At 44.7% G+C, this 27,374-nt stretch overlaps 1 protein-coding gene across 2 annotated transcripts in view; it reads left to right on the top strand.

Annotated features, from left to right (window-relative positions):
• LOC135904871 (DNA damage-regulated autophagy modulator protein 1-like) overlaps positions 1–27,374 on the top strand; it is an 87,762-nt gene that overhangs the window by 19,951 nt on the left and 40,437 nt on the right. For both annotated transcript variants that reach the window (XM_065435851.2, XM_065435850.2), the window contains exon 2: positions 9,787–9,948. In XM_065435851.2, the coding sequence (XP_065291923.1) occupies positions 9,818–9,948 (131 nt within the window). In that variant the 5' untranslated portion in view covers positions 9,787–9,817. The remainder of the gene's footprint in view (positions 1–9,786; positions 9,949–27,374) is intronic.

The following is a 27,374-nucleotide window of genomic DNA, read 5'->3' as shown; positions in this document are numbered from 1 at the left end:
GATAAAGCTTGATAAAAAGCAAAAAAGTGTCTCTGGAAACAAAGTTCACTGCATGTATCCACAAAACCTCGCAACAAGATATTCAAATATACATATAAGTATTCAATAAATCTACGTATCTAAGCAAAAGCCACTGTATACAGGGTGTTTCAGCTAACTTTATCCAGAGTAAAAAGATATGCCCATGCACTCTAAGACGAAGCGACCAAGTGCATGTTGCGCACTTTTGTATGTAGTGTGTCACGCTATTTTTCGTATTCTGCTTAATGAGATTTTTAGTCAAGACTAATAAACCAACTTCTTAAGTAACGAAGCTACGAAAAAAATTTGAATTAAAAAAAATTGCAGAGCGCCTTGTAAAACGTCCGAATAAACAGTTAAACAGTTTCGGTCTTTTTAATATATATATATATATATATATATATATATATATATATATATATATATATATATATATATATATATATATATATATGTATATATATGATGCCACTGATGATGCCTGCGAAATACAAAATACCAAGTGACATGTCCGCTTGCGCGGCGTGATTGCACTGCTCCCAAACGTTTCGCGCACAAACAGTCATAAGCGCGCTGCCGCTTAAAAGGCAGCAGGGCAGTGACGTAGGCGTTGGCTGTGCCATTTGCGCCAGCGATGTGCTTCCATCGCGAAAGTTTGTTATAGCGTTAAGGAGACAAAGCCGTTACCCCTCGTGCTGCCGGAAGTACTAGGTGCATCATTTCGTGATAGCTGTAAGCAAATTAAACATCGCTAAATAAAGAAGTTCAGTTTTCAGAAGGCTGAAAATGGTAGAATAAGAGTATCTTAACTTACCAGACGCAGTCTTTCACTGAATATACATTTATTTTTCGTGCGCTTTCACAGCAAGCGTGCGAAGAGGTCACCTTCTGCAGCGATACAACACTGGGATCTTCTGAGAAAGCCTGCTGTCGCTGCCTAGAACACCGTCAGTGAAATGCTGTGGCAGCTCTTCAGTTATATTCTCCTGTAAGGCTTCTGGGGTCTTTGTTTCCGTCGTGTATACGGGATCCATTATATAGCCCCACAAGAAAAAGCCAAGAGGGTTAAATTATGGGGTTTTACGTGCCAAAGCCACTTTCTGATTATGAGGCACGCCGTGTTGGAGGGCTCCGGAAATTTCGACCACCAGGGGTTCTTTAACGTGCACCTAAATCTAAGTACACGGGTGTTTTTGCATTTCGCCCCCATCGAAATGCGGCCGCCGTGGCCGTAATTCGATCCCGCGACCTCGTGCTCAGCAGCTAAACAGCATAGCCAACGGCGCCGCGCAGGAACACAACGTCGCGCAGGAACACAACGGCGCCGCGCAGGACCTAAAGTCGTCCACGTGGTGCGTCTTAAGCCTGTCTACGTCCGCTGACAAACTTTGGAACTTCGTTTCTACCGCCGACGTCGCCCGTTACGTCAAGACATGCCGAGACTGTCAGCGATGCAAGACACCATGTGCACCGACAAGTCCAGCGGGATTATTGCAGCCCATCGAGCCTCCTTTTCGACCATTTCAGCAAATCGGAATGGATTTGTTGGGAGCCTCTCCGACGTCAACTTTTGGAAATAAGTGGATCGTGTGGCGACGGACTAGTTCACCCGCTTCGCTGAAGCGAAAGCTGTGCCGGTTAGTGTCAATATACCAAGCATGTTCCCCGACTTTCTCTTGGATGGGGAAATAAATTTTCATGAGTCCGTTCAATGTCCTGCGGCTTAATGTAGCTTAGTTTATGCAGCTACGAATCAAGAGTTGAACACATTGGCGTTACCGTTATATCATTACATGGACAATATTAGTGAACCAGATATCCACTAAGAATATAGAAAGCCAGTGAAAGTCACCTCAAGAAAAATTAGGGGTGTCGGCAGAGCTACATTTTTTAATAGAATTGAATACGACTTCACTTGGGCTTGTTGCTACTCATAACGTCGGAGCAACAGCGTATGAACTTGAGACAGGGAGAGGGGAGACACTTATGTTGTCTTGCCTCCTCTGTCCCTGTTTCAAGTTTGTGCTATTGATCCGACATGAATACGAATATTTCAGAAAACCCGACATTCGAATAGCGAATCAAATACCGGATTTCTTTAATTTCTTAACAATGTGAATTATCGAGGCTGCATGGAGCCCCTCTGGAACAAAAACAAAGGTTTAATGGCGTTATCTAATTTATACGTACAATTCAGTCACGTAGGGGTCCAGTGAGCTGAGAAACTTGTAAATGACGTATGTACAACTGAAAGTGGTCGTATCTGATGCTCCATGACACGGATAAAGAAGAGACAAAAGGTGACAATACCCCCGCAAAAAAGTGTTGTTTTTCTTTGAAGATGCAAGATAACTGTAGTACTACAGCACCGCACATCGGTTTAAAGGAATGTAAACATGACGAGATTGGCCAAACAGTAATTGCTGGGCCTAAAATGAAACAACGAATTCATTGGCTGAACAAGGCGAGGCACGCTTAATTTAACGACACGAAACTGTTGCGCAGAAGCGACCTGCTCAATACGTTCCTTCCGCAACTGTTTTCCCTGCCTAGCTACCGCGGATCCTTAGCAGCAAAATTATTTGGAAGTCTCCATGTACATTGGTCTTTTTCCGTGTAGACTGCAACAACTCTTGTTATCCTTTATAGTATCTGCGATAAATTAATACTCGATAACGTTGAGTCGTGAAATTTGAAATGCATATGAATCGCACAAATGGAGAATACAAAAATACAATATATATATATATATATATATATATATATATATATATATATATATATATATATATATATATATATCAAGAAAAAAAGAAATATCCGAGCGCAAATACGCGACATTTCGGGAATATAAACGAAAGCGCTGAATCCTAACTATTGTAGTTATGGTCCAGTACGTTTACAGAACTGCCGTCTAAGCATGTGTGTAACTTGTCTATAAGCAAAGGTAAAGTCTATAAGTGGTAAAATAGACATGAGGACAGCTTTTAACGGAAACGTGTTCGTCGTTGATAAATCATGGATTCTTCATGGCTGATGTATCGCGGATTTTTGTGGTACTAGCAGTTAACACTGCAAGGGAGGCGAATGATGCCGGTGAATAAACGCGCAGAAGGTGCAGACGGCTCAAGTGGCCATGACGAGAAGAATGCGTCTAGCAAAAGTGCATTCATATCAATGAGCTCGAACAGATGAATACGAGGCACACTCAAAGTGACGAACATTTGGCACAGAACGAAGGAGGAAGGCGGAGATTGTTCGGCATCCGTAATGGGGAAACGGCGAGAGCTGCATCTAAAAGCAAGCAGTAATTCATACTGCTGGCAGGAGGAGGAGAGCATGGGCTGGAAAATGGCCGAGAAGACATCATTCGCGAGCGTTTCCACAAGAGGAAAGTCAGGAAGGAGTAAATGATTGATGGTGCGAAGTGGAAGGAAGTCATCAATAAAAAAAGAGAAGAAATTCCCTGTGCAGGAACGAGGCCTAGCTTGCTGAAGATGGATTATCTAACACCATCTGCTGCTTCGGCAGAGATGCCAGGTTTAGGAATGCATGTTTCAGAACGTCCACGAGAAGTTGCCTTGCGCCAGTATCAGTGGTAACAGCGATGATAACGCGAACGTTCTCGTGGGAGCACTCCTGGAGTATTCCTTGGCAGCCATGTTCGCCCACGACATGGAACCATTAGTTAAAGCCAGACGAAACGCATACTTCAGCAGCGGCGACCAGACAAGGCTAATGCGAAATTTCTGCAAAATTGCGGGGCATTCCGGTGGTTTGTTGTTCTGGTTAACCGAGAGCCCGATGTTGTCCCGTTTACCCGCCGTGGTTGCTCAGTGGCTATGGTGTTGGGCTGCTGAGCCCGAGGCCGCGGGATCGAATCCCGGCCACGGCGGCCGCATTTCGATGGGGGCGAAATGCAAAAACACCCGTGTACTTATATTTAGGTGCACGTTAAAGATCCCCAGGTGGTCAAAATTTCCGGAGTCCCACACTACGGCGTTCCGCATAATAAGAAAGTGGTTTTGGCACGTAAAACCCCATAATTTAATTTTTAATGTTGTCCCGTTGTACGTGCTCATACGATTCACGGAGACTGGCGTTCTTCCTTACAATTTCCAACCCTTAATCTTGATTCATCACCTGCGATCGCATTAGGCGTTTCTGCCAGGTGTTCTGTGTCAAGGAACCGGCGTACACAGTTTGTCGGTTTTCTGACGTCAGTGGTGACGCCGTCGTTGTCCTTGAGTCGTGCATGGAGGTTCGCGAGCGAACGCCGTCGTCCTGCTTCATCGGCTCAGCGATCCTTTCAAAGCGTCAGCATCCAGGTGGAACTCGAACCTGTCGAACAAATCAATCATTCTTCCCACTAGGCAGGTGATCGAAAAGTGACAAGCTCGAAACGGAGGACTCTAGTTTGTTTCCAAAAGCTGGCATGGACATGGGTTTCCCCGCGATTCATTCGATGACAACGAGATTGCGAAAACGGGCAGAACAAACGAAGCGAGTGTGGACATCTTCGCTCGCGTCTCTAGAAGACGCGCCTAAGCCTGGAAAGATGCGGCCAGAAGCGTCATTTTCGTAACCTGCCGAGGCATGCAACTGAAGGCAGCGAGAAGCCGAACGAAAAAGGCCGACGCTGCCCTCGAAGTAATTATTTTCTTCAGCAAGTAGCACAGGCACCCCAGTGAAGTCAAGGCCTGCGCTTCGTAAGGATAATTACCGCCGATTCTATGTATCCATTCCACTGAATAACCAAAACCGGTAGCAACGGGGGGCACGGCTTCGTGAGAGCCTATAACGAAGGGCAAATAGTATAGAAAATGAGATGAACCGCTGAAAAATCCCGTTACAGGCAACTTGCCTGTAACGGGATTTACGAAGCCGAACTATCTCCGCCTTCCTTCTTCGTTCTGTGCCAAACTTTCGTGACTTTGAGTGTGCATCGTATCCATTCCTTTCAAATTAGTGAAATCGCATAAAAAAATTGTTAGAAATTTTTGTTGAATATAAAACGTGCTAGCATAATCACCTTTCGCCCCGGTGCAGCCAGCCGCATGTATAAAATGATCGCATTCGTATATTCAAGCATGCCAGAGTGGTCGTGCCTCATACCCCTGACTTGTAACGAGTTTGTAGGCGTTCGCATTTCTCCCTAGAGCACGGGATTGGTGCCCTGCGATGCAAAGAAAACGTTATGTGTGCTTTGGTTGCTGGGTTGAGAGCAAATACTAGTTACTAGCGGAAACCACAATGCGCCATGGGAACACAGTATTCGGCCGGGTACCTTGGATCTATAGCAGCTGTTGTGTTAGTGCTCTTTCTTTGCTCGGTGGGCCCGCCAGCGTTCTAGCCTTGTAGTGAAATCTTGAGGACACGGCTCAATAAAATTTATCATATCAAGATTGCTAATTTACGAGAGCGGGCAGCCAGCCCGCGTTCTTGTGTTTGTGTGTGTGCGTGCGTGCGTGACAGAGAGAGAGAGAGAGAGAGAGAGAGAGAGGAGGGAGAGCTGGTCACCTCATCCGTACTTCCGACAGGAAGGTAGCTGTTACGTATGCAGACCTCGTCTTGGTATCACGCGAACGCGCAATTGTTCTCCTACTTGGGCTGCTCGTATAGAAATAAACACATCCCACATATGCGTATGCGCAAATAAACATTTACATATAAACAGCCTAGGACAGTTTAGTCGCAATGTAAATGCCAAAGTACTTGTAGTTGCCAACAGATTCAAGAGAGCTGTTATTCATGCAATATCTATGGTAACCTTAGTCGCTGGGGACATTCTCGTCACTTTGCATTTGATAGTGTTAAGTTTCATTAAACATTTGTTACACCAGCTAAATATAGTATTAGGAGCGGAGGGCAGTGTGGTTACGTCATCGGGCCTATTACATCACGCAAATAATAATAATAATAATAATAATAATAATAATAATAATAATAATAATAATAATAATAATAATAATAATACTTTATTGACACAGGAATTCCGCCAACACTAGTACATAATAGGCCTGCCAAAGCCGCATTGGGCTTGAAGGGCAGAGCCGACAGACAGCCTTTAACACGATGTAGTATCGCGGATAACGCAAGATATGCAGAAACATTGTTAACAGGCACGGACGCAGAAGAGAAACAGAAACAACAATGAGGAGGCAAAAAATGAAAACAAATCACGTATCCTGCGATGAAAAGTAACATAACGCACCATTCTTAATACAGAGCCAGAAAATATACATCAGGCATTTGTATGTCACTTAAAAACCATCAATTATCCTATTGACAACAGCCAACAAAAAACAATGAAAATAGGAACCAAAAAAAGAGACAGGAATATACATATGAGATCTGCAGGGAGCAGGGCACTGAAACAAAACGAAAGCACTCTTTACACTCTCTATTCACACACACCAGTAGGCGTAAAATGAAACAAATAAACTGATTTATTTGCTCCAGTACCCTAATAAGTTATGTAGGGTTTTAATACACATGAAAGAACCAACCGGATTAGAGGTTAATGCGACGAAGAATTTGTTTTAATTTAATATATATATTTTTTTTCGCGCGAAAGGCGCTTGCTGGTAGTTTATTGAGAGAGGAAGGGATGAAGTAATTACGAGTGCGCTGACCGTACTTGGTAGAACAGCGAGGCACCCGAAAACGGTCTTTCGACCGGAGACAACGAGCAGGAACATGTTCAACCTTGTATTTTTGCGACCAGAAATGCCTCAGGATGGCCGTTTCCGCTAGAAGGGCGTTAAAAACTGGCAACCTTAAGGGTTTTAAAAGGTCGATGCCGGTGGTTAAACCTAAATCATAACCAATAATTTTCAGAATAGATCTGACTCAGAATAGTTGACTCTATTTTTCCATCGAATCGCGCAGTGACCGTACACCGTAATCCCATAGTGACGCATACCGTAACCCAAAGCTTGCAAAACCATTTTACGAACGGAGAGTGGCATGTAATATCTGATATGGTATAATGTACCTGAAACTGCACGTAATCTTGAGCATATATGGGCCAGATGCGTATTCCATGTGAAGTCACTGTCGAGGAAAACGCCGAGGTATTTCATTGTTGAAACATATGGAACGGGTGAGCAGGTGCAGGGGGAGCAAGATGAAGAGTGTGCCAGTAATGGAAGGTTTAAACTGACTTTCTTCACAGGATTATGAAAACATATAAGCTGTGTTTTCGAGACGTTTACTTTAATGACATTGTTAGTGAACCAGTTCAGAACGCTGATCGTTGCATCTTGTGAAAGGGAGATTGCATCTGAAAAACGGGGAGCTTGAGACAAGATACTGTGTCGTCTGCGTACTGAAATGTAAAAATAGGGGTAGCAGCGGCGAGGTCATTCACATATAGATTGAAAAGTGGACTTAATATAGATCCCTGAAGTACTCCGACTTTTATTGAAGTTGTATTACTCCGGTACTGACCAATGGAGACTAACTGCGTTCTATCCTCCAGAAAGTTAGAGAGTAGTTTTAGGAAAGGCCCACGAAATCCCATCAAGGAAAGTTTATATAACAAAAGACTATGGCAAACACTGTCGGAAGCTTTGCTAACATCAAGAAAAAGAGCACATACTACCTGGTTAGCATCAGAAGCTGAATTTATAATGTCTGAAATATCCTCAAGGAGAGCCTGTGTGCCTCTGCCTGGAACAAAACCATACTGCGTACTTGAAATAATGCTACTGGCGTCGAGGTACGTCGACATGACTTGCAGAAGGTGTTTTTCTAATATTTGAGAGATCCATGGCAAAATTGAAATTGGGCGACAATTTTCGTATCTGTGTCGTGCACCACTCTTGAAGAGCGGTATGACTATGGCCTTTTTCATTTCTGTAGGTAAAATACCATTGGCTAAAATGTGATTCAGCAGTGATAACAGCACATACTTAACAGCGTCGAAATTTCTGCGTAACTCGTCCACAGAAATGCCATCAACGCCCGGTGATTTACCAGTTTTTAGGTTAAAAACAATTAATCTGAGATCAAGTTCTGATAGAGGACGACGGTGTGCAGATTTGTATACGCTGTTCCTTAAAGTACAGTGATCAGGGTGTGGTTTAGCAGTACGAGAAACCTGCGAGAAGTATGTATTAAATTCATTTGAAACAGTTGCTCCATCTGCAGAAAAATGGGACTCAAGTGGTAACAGGCGACCATCACGTTTGAATTTACCTGTTAATTCATTTGCAAGAGACCACGTCTTTTTCACGTCCGAACGAGCTTCGTTGAATTATTTGGCGCATCTGATTTCGCTTTGCTAGCCGAATCATGGAATTCACTCGATTTCTACATGTTTTAAATTTCAATAGTAGCTGAAATAACGGGCAAATAGATGAATATTGAAGGACATTGCTGAAGGAAGATCGTTAAATTAAATAACAAACAAAAGATTACCTGTACCGAACATTGTGCTACACCTGAATACGCCTTAGCGAAACAAGTGCGACGACCATTATCGCTGACGAGTTGTTGAAGATTGGTTAGGAAGCATTCGATCCATTTCAGGAGGTTACAGTCTAGATTGAAAAGGCTCAGTTTGTTGAGTATCAGCTTGTGACAAACTTTATCAACTGCTTCAGAGAAATGAGAGTAAATCAGTCGGCAATGAAGACTTGCCTAAACTGATGCCCAAGTATGGAGGCCTTTGCCGCATCGTCAATTGCACGTCTCCCGTGAACTGTGTTATCGAAGCAGTCGCACCGTCTCCAGACCTGCGCCGTTGGGGACGCCATATTGTTCACGTGCGGCGCCTCAAGACGTACTACGACTCACTCATTGTGCTGAGCTCTTAGGTCTCCAGGACAGCTCGTTTTTAGTTCCCGGTTGTAATTGTAGCGAAGACGACGAACACTGGCCTATCATCGTCACCAGCGCTATAGGTACGGGTTCACCACTCGTGCTGGGACTCTGTTCTGTTCTACCGCCGCGTTAGCCGCTCTCAATTCTCAGTCATTGAAAATCCTAGAACATTTATCTTTCTCCTTAAACGAGCTTATTTGTGTTTCAGGCGAATATTTTCTACAGAAGCCAGGCTGTGCTGAGGAGAAAAATGAACTGGTATCGAGATAATTAACAAGCTTGCTACATATCATGTGCTCATATCATGTATCATTTTGCAACAGACACTGTTAAGAGGCCTTGATCTATGCTCAGCAGGAGATGATTTAGCAATTGACTTGTGGATTGGAACCACCTTCCTGAGTTTTCATTGTGTCCATGACTTCTCAGAAAAACTTGGTAATAACCGAACTGTAAGTAGAGGCTTTTTTAAAAAAGAATAGTGCTTGTAGAATCGTCACCGGGTGATGGCTGATATTTTAAATACTGAATGAGCAGGCCAATGCCAGTTGTATCGATAACTGTGAGATGCATGATTAAATAATTACATTTACTTATAAGGGGTTAATAGGAGTTAGAGAAGGACGTGATTTTTTTTTGTTGAAGTCAGCGTTGTAAACAATATGTTCTTGATGCGTTCAGATATAAGGAACGTGCCCCATGCGTAGAGCACATGTATCTGACTCTCTAGTTGTACTTAGCAGTAAAATTGCTTTGTCAAGCATTCTAACTCTACAGCAAAGCTGGTGCCAGCTTGAGAGATCTGCGCATTTCTCGGCTTTTGTAGCTTGTGGTATTCCAGAGGGCTTAGCCGGAAGCCCTTTGGGACCTGCGTGTGTCAACATGTGGATTTGCTCGCGGCGGCGTCAGAATTCAACGAGATATTTTATTGCGCAGGAGACACCGTAAGCCCAAGCGGAGAACAAGCATGGAGGTCGTGATCACAAAGCTCCACTACATCCCGTATTTCGGTGCCTTCGTTGGCGTGGTTGGTATTATGACGAGCTACGCCATAGCCGTCAGCAAAGGCGACGTTGATCCGTGGCTACCGTACATCAGGTGAGTGCTTCTTCTTGCTCATCATCATTATCATCATCATCATCATGGTGACTATCTTATTTATGCCCAGTGCAGAGTGATCTTCAATCACCCCTGGCTTGCGCCAGCTGACACCTTCTTGTGCCTTGAAAATTTCCTGATTCCATCGCACCATCTAATTCTCTGTCGTCTTCGAGTGCGCTTACCTTTCCATGGCAGCCATTTTGTAACCCGAACAGACCACTAACTATCTGCCTTACGCGTTGCACGGCCTGCCAAGCTCTATTTCTTCTACTTTGTGTCAGCTAGAAAATCGGCTGCTCCTTCATTACTCTCTTATCCACACGGCTGTCTTCCTCTCTGTTGGGGTTACGCCTAACCTTTCTCGCGTTCGTTGCGTGGTCCTTAGCTCATTCATTGTTAACCTCCAAGTTTCTCCCGCATATGCTAGTACCGGTAGAATGTTATGATTGCACACTTGGTGTCTTAATAAAATCCGACTATCTTAACAAAGACACATGTATACTTAGTTTCCAGCGCCAATTCGCTGGGAATCGTCACTGCACGAGAAGAAAATATATACGTCTCTGAAAAATGGAGCCTGTCTAAGTCCTTGTTCGTACGCAGTGGAACTGAATTCGCCCTCTGACAGCCTTTCAGGGCGAAAATAATCTACATGTGCTGTGTCACGTGTGCGTAGTGCCACGATTGCAAATGCTTTTGAATATTAGTCGTAGCGGATATAGAAGCGGCGACTCATGGCGAGACTATTAACAAAATAAAATGACTCCGACATCACTTTGCAAGGAGATGCATCATGATGTAGAATTTCGACCGAAACCACAATTTCTTAGCATCTGACATTGTGGAGGTTGTTGGTTCAAATAATCACAGCCTCGTAAAGTTTTATGAGGTGCAATGGCGCTTGGTGTCACAGTGTGTATTTGAACTATGCGTTCGAATTAGTAAAGGATGGTGCGGTGGACGGAGGTTCTCGTAAATTTTAGTGCAATTGGAAACGATCGGCTGCACCATAAAAGAGGCGTCAGTGAAAACACTCATACAAGAATACGTCGCCGCATGTAACCTAGAAAAGACAGGAGTAGCGAATTCCACGTTAACAGATTTGAGCATCAATTTGTCCTTTAATTAGTGGACATTATTGTGGAACAATCACTCGAATATACAGTTTTCTACACGCAATACAAATAATTTGGTGTATGCTGGTTGTTGGTCGTTCCTGTTGCTTCCGTGTCATTTAATGAGTGCGAAAGTGCTCGTAAGTGACACGTAAATTTTCATCTTTCGATGACTCATGTTTACTTCTGAAGTTTCCTTTAATTGGTCGCTTTGGTGTTTACACGAGCATCGATGACATAGCATAGGCCTGTATGTCACCCAAGTGATTCTTGCTCACTCTTGCCGCTCCTCTTTCGTATTTTGCACTATGACTGCACGCGTACACAATAATCTTTCTTTCAAGACCCTTTGCTGTCTCATCTCATCTTTACTTCTAATCATTAATCCTTTCATCACAATGCTGCTTCTGAGGATGTAAATAGCGCACCTACCTCCAATAATGTCTGTCGGCAAAATAGCAATCAGTAAGTGACCTAGAAAAATAATTAGCTGCTGCTGATTGGCCATGCGAACTACACGAACAAGATCACCGTGTCGCGTGTTTGGCACCCCTCCGCTTGTTATTTCGGGCTACATGGTCACCTGCTTCCACACGGATCAATGCACTTGCAATCAAATTTCAATTCATTGTATTCCATGTTACAACCACATGAAGGCGTGAGAGTGAGTGAGTGAGTGAGTGAGTGAGTGAGTGAGTGAGTGAGTGAGTGAGTGAGTGAGTGAGTGAGTGAGTGAGTGAGTGAGTGAGTGAGTGAGTGAGTGAGTGAGTGAGTGAGTGAGTGAGTGAGTGAGTGAGTGAGTGAGTGAGTGAGTGAGTGAGTGAGTGAAACAACTTTATTTTGTCCACTATAGACGTAAGTAACCTCCACGCCACCTGGCTAGGCCCACTCGGGGACCATCAGGTGGAACCTGACGGCCCTGTCGCGAGCCCTCTGGACTGCCAGGATTTGAGAGGTTGGATCCTGGGCCCTAATTAGCTTCATAATTTCCTCGTGAGTGAAAGGGGGACCGGCAGAGGCGCAGCCCCACAGGACATGTTCGAAGTCCGCATAATCACCACACAGAGGGCAGTCCGGGCGTGAGAGAAAAAAAGTTTCTTAAAGGGCAGCTTTACGCACTCTGACACATGGTACATGATGGCCATTAGACAAAATGGTCTGCTCATAATAACGCAACGCTTGTGGCAAACATCGCTTACCAGCGAAAAGGTTCACAGTTTTGACCTTAGATGCCTGAGAAATTGAATCCTGAATACCTTGACAATGATGATAGTGATCTGAAGAAAGGAAAAACGCTTGCTAAATATCAACGTTCTGTCAGCACAGGCAACGCGCCGACAGGAATTCTTCAGACTGCTACGCGTTGGCACGCAGTCCCGGGCCGCGTGGAGAATGAGAAAAAAACACAGCTTAGTCGAAAACATTCAGCGAAACGCGAAGCATGGGACGCGTCCTGGGACCGGGCTGGTGAACGCTTCCTAGAACGGCTGGCCAGCCGGCAAACAGATTCAGGTTCAAAGTGGGCGGCCTTGACGCGACGCGATGCAAATAGATGGCTGCTGAGAAGCGTGAATGCCAATCCAGCCACAGAGGGCCCGTGGGAAGCATTATAAATATATATATGTAACTGCCACTTTCCTCAGACCAGCGATTGCATATGTTTTTTTCGCGTGTGAATGTACCTGTCGGGCACACGGCAGTTCAAACACGTTATTTTTTTTTCTCGTGTGCCCGCTTGTGGAAGCTCCGGTGCGATGGTATCAACATCGACAACAGGGAAGGCAGTTGCCAAGCGGCATTCTACCGGGTTTGCGAAGCTTTTCGTAACATATATAAGAACGCCTGTAGACCTATCGCCGCAGTCGTAGCTCTCCGCATCTAGACAAACTAAGAGTACTTTAATTAAAGCTCGGGGTTTTACGTGCCAAGACCACAACCTGATTATGAGGAACGCCATAGATGGGGGACTCCGGATTAATTTTGACCAGCTAACGTCGTTAACATGCATCAAATGCATGGTACACGAGCGTTTCTTTATCTTTTTTCTTTGCACCAGATCTGCTGCCATCGAAATACGGCCAGCGCGACCGAGATCGAAACCGCTATTCCGTGCTCAACTACAGCGCAGTGCCGTAGCCACTGACATATATATACGGTGGCGAATGAGCAAGGCCACATTTCGGACAAAACATACGCTCTGCTGAAGTGCTTCGGGCTCACCTGGAGCACACTGGGGTCCTCACCATGTGCCCGAATTTCAGTAAAGCTTCGTTTATTTGTATTCCGCTCGCAAATGAATGCACCCGCTCTGGACGGGCCAGCAATGCCGCCTCCATAAGCAGAACGCCACCCAGCCACCGTTTCGTTGCGGGGTCGTTCATTCTGCATCTCGGCCGTCACCTCCTTTGGTGCAAAAATTGGGAGCGAGGCCTTGGGCTCCGTCTACCAGCATACCGCTCCCGGTGCGCTAGCGACTGTGCGAAGCGGAGAAATCAAATGTATTGCGTGTTTCGTGTGTGAGAACCGTGAATATGCTATAGTTGAACAATGTAAGGGGCTCCTTTCATTTCACCTTCAGGCGAGCTCCACCAATTAGGAAAGACCTATTCGAATTGATGCGACCAAGCTGCAGTTAAATCCCTCTCTTCTAGGATTTACTGTAAGTTGTGGCTATTGTTGCTATCACGATGGAGGCGCCTATATATATAACATGCAGATCGAGCAATAAAGCCTCGAAAAGTAATGTAAAGCGCATCGTAAAGAATGGAAAGATTCGCTGGCAGTAAACAAAGGAAAGTACGGACCTGGGGTCCCAACCCGATATATATATATATATATATATATATATATATATATATATATATATATATATATATATATATATATATATATATATATATATATATATATATAGAGAGAGAGAGAGAGAGAGAGAGAGAGAGAGAGAGAGGGGGGTGTCCCAGCACTTGGACCGCGATTTTAAAGACACCCAAGAGCTCTAGAGAAATTGTACCAACTGCATAGTAGCCGCAGTCGTATGTACTTACTTCCAGCGTCTTTTTTTTCATCACGAAGCATTACTTAAGTAATTACTTTTAATTCGGGAACTACTTAATTAGGGCTTCAATCGCAAACATAGCAATTACTATGTTGTAGGGCACCTTAAATAACCTCGAAATCAAGCATTTATTTCGTGGTCAAGTGGTCCTGCTTGTTTTTTCCAAGAAAAAAAGAAAAGAATGCCAAACGCACGAAATACGAAATAAATGCGCACTCGCACGCCGCTGCTCAAGCCCCTACAAGCAACCATTGAAATACGCGCGGCTGCATTCTGTTATCGCCGCATCGTACAAGGCGCCGCAACGCTTATCAATGGGTCAGCGGCGTGTTCTCTTGATGCCGCGACCATCACATAGCGTGAAGCGCTGTGTCGAGCTACCACCGCTAGTAACGCCGTGTATCCGTGGCTACTCGCTTGGGAGCGCTTGAGCAGCGGCGCGCGAACGCCTATTTCGAATTTTGGATGTTTCCCGCGCTTTTGTTTTTTCTCGGAAAAACCAACGAGTCAAAGCTGTGCACTAAACAAATGCTTGATCCGGAGGTTATTTGAGGTGCCCAACAACTTTCTAATTGATGTGCTTGCGATTCAAGCAATAACTTAAAAGTTAACTAATTAAAAGTAATGAATTAAGTAATACTTCGTGAAGAAAAAATACTGGCCATAAGTACACACGACTGCGGCTGCTATGCAGTCGGTACGATTTCTCTAGAGCTCCTGGGTATTCTTAAAATCTTGGTCCAAGTTAGCTGGGACACCCTAAAAATTAAATTATGGGGTTTTACGTGCGTATATATATATATATATATATATATATATATATATTCCCAGAAATAAGAGCTGCTCAGAGCAGTTGCTTCATAACGCTGTAGTGGATGTTGACAAATCGAAAGCCTCACCGCACCAGCACGTAATCTCACCCAGATTTATAAACCACTGTGAGTTGTAGACAGTAAGCACTCCTCTGCGTCAGTATCATCTGCCGCAAGCATGCATATAGAGCCATGGCCTTACGTGAGTATTTGCCGGCTGGGAACAGACGAGTGTAGGATAGGGCTCAATGATGCACATATACAGGTTCCTGAGAGGGTGTGTTGCGATAAGTGAACAGTGACGCTCCTTTTGTACGGATGCTTTCGGAGCTTTTCACCACAGGCTGAGCTCAGGTGTTAATGCGAATATTTATCTTATCATCTTCACCATCAGCCCAATTTACGTCTACTGAAGGACGAAGACCATTTCACCACTATCTGCAATAACCCTGCGCGGTTTCCATTAGGCCAACGACCCAAAAGAAACACCTCTGATGGCGGCCTCTTATCGACGTTTACAATAGAAAAGACCAGTTTCTGTCGATCTCGCACGTACGCGGGACAAACGCAAAATATGTGATCAGGTGTTCCTGGCGCCTGACAGTATTCACAATTTGGGCTAATATCCCTGCAACTTATGAGGGGTCTATAACGCTTGCTAAAGCCTTGATTACAAGTCCCGCTATAGCCTTTCTACAAGCCACTGCGCTAGACACGCAGCTTTAGAGATGCCACAACGTTGTGAACTTGTATATACGCAGCTCCTCCAAATATCATCATCACCACCCTATTCCTCCCCGTCCCTTTTCCCCAGCGTAGAGCAGCAGGCGAGAGCAAGCTATATGTGACGCCAACCTCTCTACCTTTCTGCAAATAAATTTTCTCCCAAAGAGGCAGCCCAAGCCAGAGGGTTCTTGGAATGAGGAATCCTCCCACCTAGGGTGAACCGGGTTCTGACTCGGTTTACCGTTTCGGAAAATAAAAGTTTATTTCTCTCTCTCACTCGCTTTCACCACTGTCTTGCGTCAGCCGACTCCAATTCATGCCTTGAAATTGTCTGATTTCCTCACACGACCCAATTCTGTGCCGTAAACGACTGTCGTTTCCGTCCACGGGCACTGTAAATATCACGAACTGGTTATCAGCATTAGGCATTGCGTGACCATCCTAGCTCCGCTTGCTCCTTTGAGCTCAACTTATAATATCGGCTACACTCGTTTGCTCTGCAATCTATACCGGTTGTAGAGAAAGTATGCATTCTGGTTTTTCGGCATCACGCGTATTGTATTACGTTCGATCGCACGTTGTGCGGTATTTAGCTTGTTATCAACCATTTTCGTTACCTTACAAGTTTCTTCTCAACAGGTTAGCAGTGGTAGAACGCTGTTTTCAAGCGAGGCTTATCCATAACCTCGCTCACCTACGCACACTACTAACTTCGGGCGCGCTTGATAAGCCCCACACGGATTGTCTTCGACAAAGATCGGTTCTTCACTAATCACAGGTTTAACACAAGATTCGTAATTGGAGCTCTATTGATATAAACTACAGAGACGAGTAGATATGTTCTTGGGATATAAGGAGTAATAAATACCGTTGGAATGGTACAAAGACAGTTGGAAGACTCGTAGACTTATATTTCAAATGTCGAAAAATGAGAATGTCGGACTCGTTGGTGCTTCAATGTTGTTACAGAGCTGTCTTATAGGGCAGTATCTGTCATTTATACTTGTACCCAGTGGCGGCATGCTCAAAAGCCAACTTGGCTGCTCCGTAAAATTATGAAACGCTCGCATACTCCCCGCGCATAACCTTCATATTAGTGATAGTTCTTTTTCTGTGGCATCCACTTCCATAACCTGGAGCGTTCAAGCAGCGTAGTCTACTCGCAAATGCAAAGCGCGACCCCCATTTCTTTTAAATGAAAAAGTCAACATGGAGCGCTAGACAGCACAGAATATCATGAAGTGGTTATCGTCTGTTCGCTCAGGCAGGAGCGCGCATGAGACCGCGGTATGTAACGTGCGTTATTCGCTAGTCGTCGTACTGGCCGTGGTCGTTGTTCCAAACGTTTCAGAGACTGCTGTTGTGAGGTCGCCTCTGCCAGCACTTACACGCCCTGCCCTTTTGGCTTGGACCACTACACGCGACATGCCGAGTCGACAAAAGCTTTATCGGCAAGAAACCCGACGATATGATAGCAGTGCCAGACTGCAAGCCGCCTGTCACATTCTCCAGAAGAAATGATAACGCGTAGTTTCTCGTTTTATCTCTTATGGAAAAAAATAATGTAAAACAAATGAAGAAAGCTCTCGCAAGCACATCCTGGTGTTGGTTATCGCAGTCCTAAGTGCACGCTGTGTAAGCAGCAAAATCCGGAACTCGACCTCTAGGAAAAGATCGTAAACATTTCTCTACGCCGGTCAAGTGCACGCAAGGCGAACGGTGCCACTGATTAAATCGGCGCTTGCTTGCTTTTTCTCCCTTCGCTTATCTATTTGACATTGAATGAGGCTTGATAGGTCGCGTCGTAGTCGGCAATAGAGCTCAGCAACATTTGAGCTTCGGAACGAGGCACGGTTTCTAACGAGGCCGTCGATTCGTGAACTAAGAATAAAATTACCTAATTGATCCGGCCATTACCGGTTGACACTTGCTGTGATACAGTTTGCTTAACAAGTTTGATGCCGCGGCCTGCGGTCGCTGGTAGGCAGCGCGCGCCGAGATTTCTCAGCGATTGTTTTCCATCTTGGCCGTTAGGTCGCGTCCCGCAGCACCGCTGTTATCGCGGGATCGCGCACTGGGAGCGAGGAACAAAAGTCGGATCAATGGAAAGAAAAATACAAGTCATGGGGAAACACGCCAACTCTGAACATCGCGGAGTGTGCGATACTGTGAAGTCTTACACACTCGATCGTTAACTGCGCTAGCCGCGACCTAGTCGACTACTTAGACGCACAGAGAAGATCGCCAACACGCGTTCTGGAAATAAACAAGCAAACAAGTAATCAGATAAATAAATAAATAAATAAATAAATAAATAAATAAATAAATAAATAAATAAATAAATTGAAAAGGGAAGAAACGCAATAAAAAGTTTAATCGTTGCTCTTTACGGGCATCATACGTGCTGTTGCTCTATATGGGTGTCTAAGGATTTTTTTCCAAGCCTAAAAAAGCCCTCAAAACCACTCAAAAACAGTTTTTGTGTGTGTGTGTGTGCTTTCGCGCTTTATTTAATGCTTGGAAATAAAATTCATCGATGATTGCGATACTCCCTAAAGAGAAATTTGAGTGCAGCTCTATACGTCCTTTCATTTCGTGATATATTAACTGCTGTGTCCCGTGCACCACGTTGCAGCGGGAGCGAAGTGCGGCGCGACTGCATCGCTAATCGGGAGATGGCGACAGGCAGGGTGCGGGTGACACGTGAGCGCAAGTCGCACCAGCCGCCGCGGAAACACCTCCACTCATGCAGCGCTTTGTTTCCATATGTCTGACGTGCGCTACTCTGGCGCTATCTCGCAGCCATCGTCGCCGCAGAGCCCGTCTTGCTCGGCGCTACGCTTTTCTTCTCACTAAAAGACAAATTTTTTGCCGCAAGTTAAAACACACGCAAAAGGAAGACACATAGAGACAACACGGGCGCTTTCTGACGCTTTCGGCATACCCTCCTCCTCCGCTTTTGTCGAGCTTTGATGGCGTTGACGTCGGCACATCATGTAGAGAACAAAAAGTCACAGCATCACGCGAAAGGCAAAGCATCGATTGCGACAGCAAATATGTAGACATCTATACGAAGTAAGGATAGTAGTTCTGTCGGCTGTATAAAGTTGCAAACATTCGCCTACTAACTAAATTAAGAAGCACGGTGCCCCATGCGCACATGTATATATGAACAGATCTCGCTCGATGACCGCAGGTGCTCGCCGTCAAAACGCTCCACTCGGGAAACGCGGCAGTAGCAGCGAGCGCATTGATCTTCGTGCAATATCTCGTTTCAGTGCAACTGAACGTCGAAAGCACAGCGCATTCGAAGCTACCGGCACTGGGCGTACTTTGTCCACATCGCAGATCGCTCTGAAGATGAGGCCCGCGCGGATGCGCACTTCGTGCACGTCGCAAATCGCCGCCGAGATACGGAGCCCGCGCGGCCGTGCCGTAAGCAGCAGCCGCCGCCGGCATAGATCGGCCCCCTTCCCTCTCCTCCCTACCCTCTCCTCTCCTCCGTGCCTCGCACGCGACAGAAGACGGTGCGCCTCCGAGCATCCTCCTTCGCGCGCGCGAGATTGAGCCGTGATTGTCGGCTTAGCTCTCGCAAGGTTTCCCTCGCACGTACAGCGTACGGCGCGCGGTGACGGCGCTATCGTGTTTGGACTTTATACGGAATACCACGGCGATAGCATAAATGCGCTTGGAGTGTCCATGTAATTGCTATCGCAATAAAATTTAGAGAACGCTTAAGCTTCGCCTTCAAGAGTGGAACGCGAGAACACTCAAAGATCACTGTTCGCTTGTAACGCTTCCCGTACACTGCAGCTTATGTAACCGTGATGATTTCCCGGAAGCGCTGGCGACGAACGTTCTGCAGGAACGTGAACTTTCTGGTTCTTTTTTTTTTCTTGTAACACCATTGCAACACCACCTGGAAGGTGTTGCAAGGAACCAATCGGACGCGTCGCTCCTACTTAGACAGGCTTCAAACGGCAGCCGGAAGAGGGCAGTGTGTGTGAGTTTCCGCGTAACAGAATTATGTTTTCTTGCATATTCATATTACAGTCCGACGCGATAATGCCTGTAGGTTGCGTGTAAGTTGCATTTTACGAATTTTCTGATGCATCTTACTATAAGAAATTCAGTTAGCTCAGTAACGCCTGTGGGCCACGCGGAAGGCCTGCGTGGATAGGGATAAGTGGTTCCGGATTTTTTTTTCTTGGACATCGCCGCCGACGCTAGATTTTCTTCGACACGGGGCACCTAAAGCTATCGCCTTAATAAGTCGGCGCGTTCGCTCTTCAAGGCTGTAACGAAGCAACTACAGGAAGGCCCCGAGGTAAAATGTGCATGCTCTCGCGTGACAGAGTTGCGGGGATTGTGGCGAGGAGACTCGGGGGATTCGGGAGGGGGGGGGGGGGGGCAGGTGTAGGTCGGATTGTCGCACCCTCGTTTCTTCAGGTTATTCGCTTTCATTGACAATCATTTTTGGTGGTTTCTGCGTATATCTTAGGAAGGTATGGAACTACATGTCAGACGGTATGCTAACAATATATTTATGTGTGATACTAAATAGATCGATGATAAATAAGCGCACAGGATAAGGGGGGGGGGGTGACACGAACGGCCGAGAAAGAAACAGGACAGGCGCTAAATTACCACCTGTCCGCCAATGCGAGTTAGAGCCTGTCCTTTGTCTTTCTCGGCTGTTCGTGTGTGTCTTCCGGTTCGCTTATTTTTCGTCGATCTGCAATGCACCATCTCGCCCATTTGCAGGTGTTGTTAAATATGCTTACTAGTTGAAATAGAACTCAACTGACAGTAGCACCCAGTCTGCGTTGTTGTCATTTTTATCTTACAAGCGATAATAAGTTCGCATACGCAAAACAAAATAACCGGAAGCGCTACTTGTATCGGTGCATTTACATGTTTGCTAATGCTGCTAAGCACTTTCCTTTCACATTACGTCAAACAGTAAACCCTACGGCATTTGTTGAAAAACTGTTGCATTAAGATATCTGCTATTCCACAATTTTGGGACTGCGGTTCATCATTCAGCTTTCTTTCACAGTCTTATGAAGGTACAGGTATCAAGTTGCCATTTTACTTTCTCAATGTAAAAGACATGCGTGTGTCCCCAGAAAGACCAGGTCCCGTCCACTTGGCCATTCACGTTATTACAGCGCGAAGGAAAACGGGGACAAGGGAAAACAGCACTTGCACATACTCGCAACTGTTTCATTCTGAAAGCTGCTACAAATAAACAGTTGACCAAAGTACACGTGTCATCATGTCTGAGGCGGAACGAGCGGGCTAACAAAAATGCTATACCTCACAAAACATTTCCCATCTATCAGCATTCAAGATACCGTGCTACAGAGGCACGAAAACTGATCGCTGAGGGCTATTGACGGATGGCTTATGGATTCGTTTTCATTCTCTAATATAAAACGCTTGCGCTATGTTGTAGTTCAACTGTTCTCTTTTCCTTTGGAGGGTCGCTGTTCTCAAAAACGTTGGGGTGCATCCGCAATCTCGGCATATGTACAGACAGGTGGGGCAGAGCTGCGTTTCTCAGGGACAGTTGATCTTCTCGGAGCTGTAACCCGGGTACAAGAACAGTCTCGTGCAGCCGAGCGCAAGCAGCCACTGCGTACCGAGGATCCGGCAGCCTAGCAGGCCTTCCTGTCGGGATTGTCGGGATAAACCCAGTGTTAAAAACCGGGGTCGCACGTTTCAGCTTCGCTTGTTAACCACCTGTGCGGAGCGCTTGGGCGGTGATTTTTTATAAAGGAGCACTGGATACCAGCACTAAATCCGTTCAAGCCGATGACGTTTTCAATTAAATTTGACTTTTGGTAATTGCGTGGTAATATGTTCGTTATTAGAACGTTATTAGAAGGTCACAGTCCCATTTTGTGAATTTCGCTCCGAAACCGCAGCACCGGTACATTAGTGCGACGTCACGGGTTTCAAGCTATTATATGTTGTACAACCGTTTACAACTGTCTAGATTGTTCTGAATATTATTTAATAGCCTGCAATTGCGTTGTTGCTATGAGGCAGTACGAAATTTGTTCGAAATACTTTTGGGTGCTCAACCTCTTCTGTTTCATAGGAATCATATGCAACTAGAAATTTACTTGAAGAAGAGACACCGAGGAGCCTAATTTTTTGATGATCATAACCATATGGAGCCAATTAAAAGATAGTTGGCACGTAGATTGAAATGCAGGTTACTTGAACGATAATTTACAAGTTCCGCGTTGATAGTTCTGTTTGCAGAGGCAATATTTTATTATAAGTGGGGAGTCGGTTTTGGTAGCCTGCAGCTACCTTCATCTAGTTATTGTTTCAAATGTCTGTTTTCATGTATTGAAGTTATTCGTTTTTGAAGAATCTATATTTTTAAGTAACCTGTGTTTTTGCCACTACTGACAGGTTGCTACTTTTTATGTACTAGTACTGACAAATTCTATGGAAAAGCTAAACGTATATGTTAATGATAACGCTTTCAGGTTTTCTGTGAAAACTTGGAGGAATTTTTTTTTACTTGGCTTTAGCTTACCACACCATATTACAATAAGTTTATGCTACTATGATTATTTTTTTAGCCCTTTTACCTAGCTCTACATTTCCGTTCTGCTGTGTTCCAGAACGACAGTGTTCATTTCTGCATTCTTGATGGTAGAATATTTATTATACTGGTTTACGGTAAGTGCTGTGAACTTGAAAATAAAATTATACTTCATCAGTAACTATCTGCGGATCTAGTTATTATGGTGCAAGAGCTTTCTTTCGCGCGTGCTGTGACAAAGTTTAGGAAAGATACCGCTGACCGGGGTAGCGAAACTGCAATACGGGACGCTGTATGTGCAGGCGTATGCAGATAGCGACAGCGTTGAGTTCTTTCTCACGTTTGTTATGTGGCGAAATCAGAATTTGTCGGCAACAGCGGCCGCGTGACTATTGGTTCGTATCATGACCTGTTTAGCTCTGGTTCGTACGTTGACCAGCCGTCAAACCAAATAATTAACTTCCAAACCACAACTGTTAGATCAAACTACCTTCCAGGGCGAAGAGAGGGAACGGCTCGGCACTCTTGCTCCTTATCCACGTCCCGTAATTTCGCCGCTCCAATCGCCGCTTACTCGCTGACCTTTTTCCGTTGCCACTGTACAAAAAAAAAAGGCAAAACTAAGCTGCACGAACAAGGCCAAGCACTGAACCGTATTCTCCACGATGGTTTGAAAACGTTTTAAAACGAATTTTGACAGCGGTTTCAGCGAGATTCTTTATGTATTTGTAAACCCCGTTTCTAGACTGTTTGTTTCAGATGTTTATAAAACCAGAATTCGACCGCCTATAGAATGGATTCAAGTCGGACGTTAGACTAGATATACGACGTTATCTAGAGTATGAGCTTCTATTCCGTGTCTTTTTTTGGACGTTTTCATTGTCTGGGATAAACGGTGAAAAAAACGTCATGTATGCCGTTTGTGCTACCTTGGTATATATGCACGTGTCAAGGTCACCGTCAAGCTCACGTAAACGGCCAGGCAAAAACATATATACGTACCAACCGCTAATTGGAGGAAAATCCAAAGCAAGCTATTGCTTTAAAGGCTTCTCTGCAGGTGTCCATATCGAAATGACGCTCTGACAAGCGCTGTAATACTATTAATCAGTTGTTTCTTTTGTGGCTTAGTTTCACTGCTCACGCATGCGTTAATACTGGCTGGCTTAGATTCAGCCCTCACGACTCTGACTTTTATATCTACAATTTGTACGTTGGGACATACATAATGCGGTAATTATACATTCAATTGCTAATGACTTTCTAACCCCAACCTGATGTTCACGGTCGCTTTAAGCAGTGTCGAAAATTACATTTTTGTGTATTGCTACCACACCATGTCCAAGGAAACCTTGCTTGCTCACTTGTTTGCTTGTTCTCATGGTTTATATCTGGTCGTGGTCCACGTCAATCCCGACTAACTTATAGTCATTCCATGTCAACTGTCGTAACGGGTTCTCTCAACCATCTCTGATTTTATTAAACAATGAAAGATAAAAATTCGACTTGAGAAAAAAAAGATTACACATTTGAGTGGCATTTCAATTTTCACAGACGGCAGCAAACCAGGTGAGAGGTAAAAAATTTACGAAAAAATCGAGTCCTTTCTTTATTGTCACAAGACGCATTATTACACTTGGTAGACATGTCTTTTTTATTCAAGAACAATTTAGGCGCTATTATTTTTATTGTGCTGAAATAGATTGTTTACTAGAAACCGGATGCAAAAATTGGTTGGGTATAAAACTCAAATAGATGTAGACAAGCCATATCTGCGTAAATTTGATTTGTGGCTCCAGGTTGCGTAATAGTCCCGGAAAACGGCGCTGAACTTGGAAAACAACTTTTTGACCCATGTTATATATAAATAAAATATTGTCTTTCTAAAAAAAAATCATGAAAATAGTGGTCATCACAGAGAAGAGCACCAGCTATTTAAATTGTTAAACAGGTAATTTTGGTTTTAAGAAAAAAGAAAGTTCAGATCCGCATCGCAGAACATCGTTCTGTATTGGGCATCATTACATGGCTTTATGGCTTTAAATATAAGCTAGACTGACGAACACGGCACGGCATTGCTGGAACTGAATTCGCTATAACAGAAATAAGGGAGAAAACACGCACTTGTCTAACATATTAATGTGGCTTGGCTTAGAGTTTCTGTTTCCGTAAAAAAATATATACTTTTGATATTCAGGGTGTTTCGGAAGACGCGTTCGAAATTCGTTAAGATAGGCATGATGCAGTGAGACAGCCATAAACTCGACTATATTTTTATCCCGCATGCACAGATTCTAAGATGGATCGAGCATTTAATTAAGCACAGAATAATGGAAAATTGACATATTAAACTTTAATCTGAAAGAGCCATATAATTACCCTAATGGGAAAGTTTATACGTATCATCCGGGGAGTTCATAATAAATTTCAGAGCAGACATGCTGCAGTTGAAACTCCTAATTTGTGCAGTCTATTGAGCTCCGGCTAATAGCACCTGGAAGACGTAAACTTAACTAACGGAGCACGGAACTGCCATGCCCTCAGCAGACGGTCGTTAGTAGCGTGAGTACGTCTCACCTGCGGGCGCGCGCATGAACTTGTCCATATCAAGTCGTGTCCTTGTTCCATTGTCAAGTTAATTATTTTACTTCCCATTAACGCCTTTTAATTACTTGCTCAAGTCATTTTAGAACGTATAAATGTGTGATGAAAATAATGCCGAGGAAATCACTTTCCTATCGCATCTTGCCCATTTTGAAAGAATTTCGAAACCGTATCCTGAAACACCCCCTATTAAACATTATGCTATAGAAATGGGAGCTTTCCCGGACAACCTTAATATGCTGCACAAGTGAGTGTTGTGGCGTTTATTTCGAACACAGCCAATCCAGCTCCAGCGTTTCACTACCGTGTGTGTCAGTCCAGTTTGTATTTCCAGCCATAATGTCACGCCACGAAGCCCGACTTACAACAAAATTTTGCTATGTGGGTCTAAAATTCAAAGTTTTTTTTTTCTTCCTCCTCAAAACCAAAATTATCATTTTACACGTTTTGGCAGAAAAAGATGGCGCCCTTCCCTATGATGGCCGCTACTTTCTGGATTTAAACAAAAGGTGGTACAATGCTCTATTAACGCGATAACATCGGTCAAAATGCTTTGTTTTCCAAGTTCAGCGTGGTCTTTCGGGGCTATTGTGCAACCCGGAGGCACAAACGGAATTTTGGAAGACATGTTGTCTGGACATCCATATGAAAATCATTTTGGGCTTTTGTGACACAGTAATTGTCTTATATATGATTAAATAACATGACAGATGGTTGAGTGTACCCGTCTCATTTACAAGGCAATGCTTGGCTTACATCACCAAGTATACCTGCAAGATGAAAAGAAAGAAAATTGAAATGGGACACGGAAGGAGCGGGGGGGGGGGGGGGGAGGGGGAGGGTAGTGTCACCGCAGTCATCGCGCCGTCAACGTTACTATAAAAGTGTACAAGGTAGGGATTTCTTTAGGGGAATCCCGCGAGCTACTTCACGGCCGTTAAGAAGGCCGCTGAGAATGCCGTCCTTCGGAGTTTTGAAAAACCAAGAACGGTTAACGAAAACACCCGTCTTATCTAGATTACCTTAGGAGCACGTGGAGGACAGGCTGGGTAGCAAAAAAAGAAAAAAGGTAATGCCGCACGACTCTGATTTGTAAGCAAGTCATCTTATTCCTTATAATAAATTTATTTCTAAAGCGACACTAAATGAGAATAACAATGCAGATAGGGTATTCACCTAGAAGCCTATCACCATTTTCCGAATGCCACGATAGTAATCTGTTGTGCAGAAAATTGCCCCTGAGGGTACTCCTGCTATACTTCAGTTCGAACCGCCTGCACCAAAGCGCAGGAGTTGACGCCATCTCCGCATGGCGCCCTCTTTGACACTGTTTTGTCTTTTGCAAACTCTTTATTTAGCTCTATACACGAGGCGTACTGTTTGGCGGCTGCAGATGTTATGCTTGTGAGAAGCTTGTGCTTGTTCTGGGGCTCCGTTTGTGTTGAGGATACCGGATACGGTCACATGAGACTCCCCGCCCGGAGGCAACTTTACAATTGCTAGTAAGTACAGCGGGGCGTGGTACTTGCAGAGGTGCCGGACGTGTGCGCGCGTGCGCGAGTAATCGCGGGTGCGAGAGGGAAAATCTGGGGCCTTTTGCTCCTTGAATAATATGACTCTCCCTTGGCACTACGGAGGAGTTTCTTGGCTCGTGTTGCAGGCGTCTGCCCCTAGGCGTGTCGACATTGGGGAGTGGGGCCGAGTTTGTTTACGCTCTGACGCTGGCTGCCGGTGCCGTGAAACACGCGATAACCTCGCGGATGTTTCCAGTGGCTGAAAGGTCGCCAGCGGCGATCGACGCCCCTGCAACCACTCGGAGAATACGCCACGCCCCCCTAACGCGTTTTACGCTAACCTAACCTAAGGTTAACCCAGCCAACCGAGGTCGAGACAGAAAGACAACAATGCTCACGACGTAACCGTTGTGAGAATACGCCGCGCCACCCTAACGGCTCTTACGCTAACATAGCGTAACGTAACGTTAACCTAACCCAAGCTAAGCTAACGTTAACCTAACCTAACATAGCCTAACGTGGCCGAGACGCAAAGACAATATTTTTTCCATTATTCACTTTGTTAGATGTTGAAATTGTGAAATTGAGCTGTTGTGAAGTCACGCCTGCTTAGCGGAAATCCCATAGCACTATCATCGATACTGCCATCCGCGATACGTATCAGCGTTTCTGTTAACAAGTTCTCAACAACTGCCATGTAAGAGCTCGCAATGATAATAGCTGCAACGTGAGTCCATTATTTAGCACATCTTGGGATGGATATCTGGTAAGTGGTGCTGGTCTCAGGATTACTGCTAGGCAAATAAGACTTCATTACCTTCTCGGTTTCAATTTCGCAATTTCAACGAGTCAATAATTTGGTTCTTACATCACTATAATTAGGGGTGAATAATAAAAATTCTAGAATGTACGAGTGAATTTCAGGTGACGCACCAACAAATCTTTTCTCGAGAATTCTTCAGACAAATACACAATGACATTCCCCTCGGTATCGTCTTCAATGATTCATTCAAACCAAGCACAGTGGGA

Source organism: Dermacentor albipictus, chromosome 3 (genome assembly GCF_038994185.2).
Source record: "Dermacentor albipictus isolate Rhodes 1998 colony chromosome 3, USDA_Dalb.pri_finalv2, whole genome shotgun sequence".
NCBI lineage: Eukaryota > Metazoa > Arthropoda > Arachnida > Ixodida > Ixodidae > Dermacentor > Dermacentor albipictus.
This window is presented reverse-complemented; position numbering and strand designations above follow the sequence as displayed.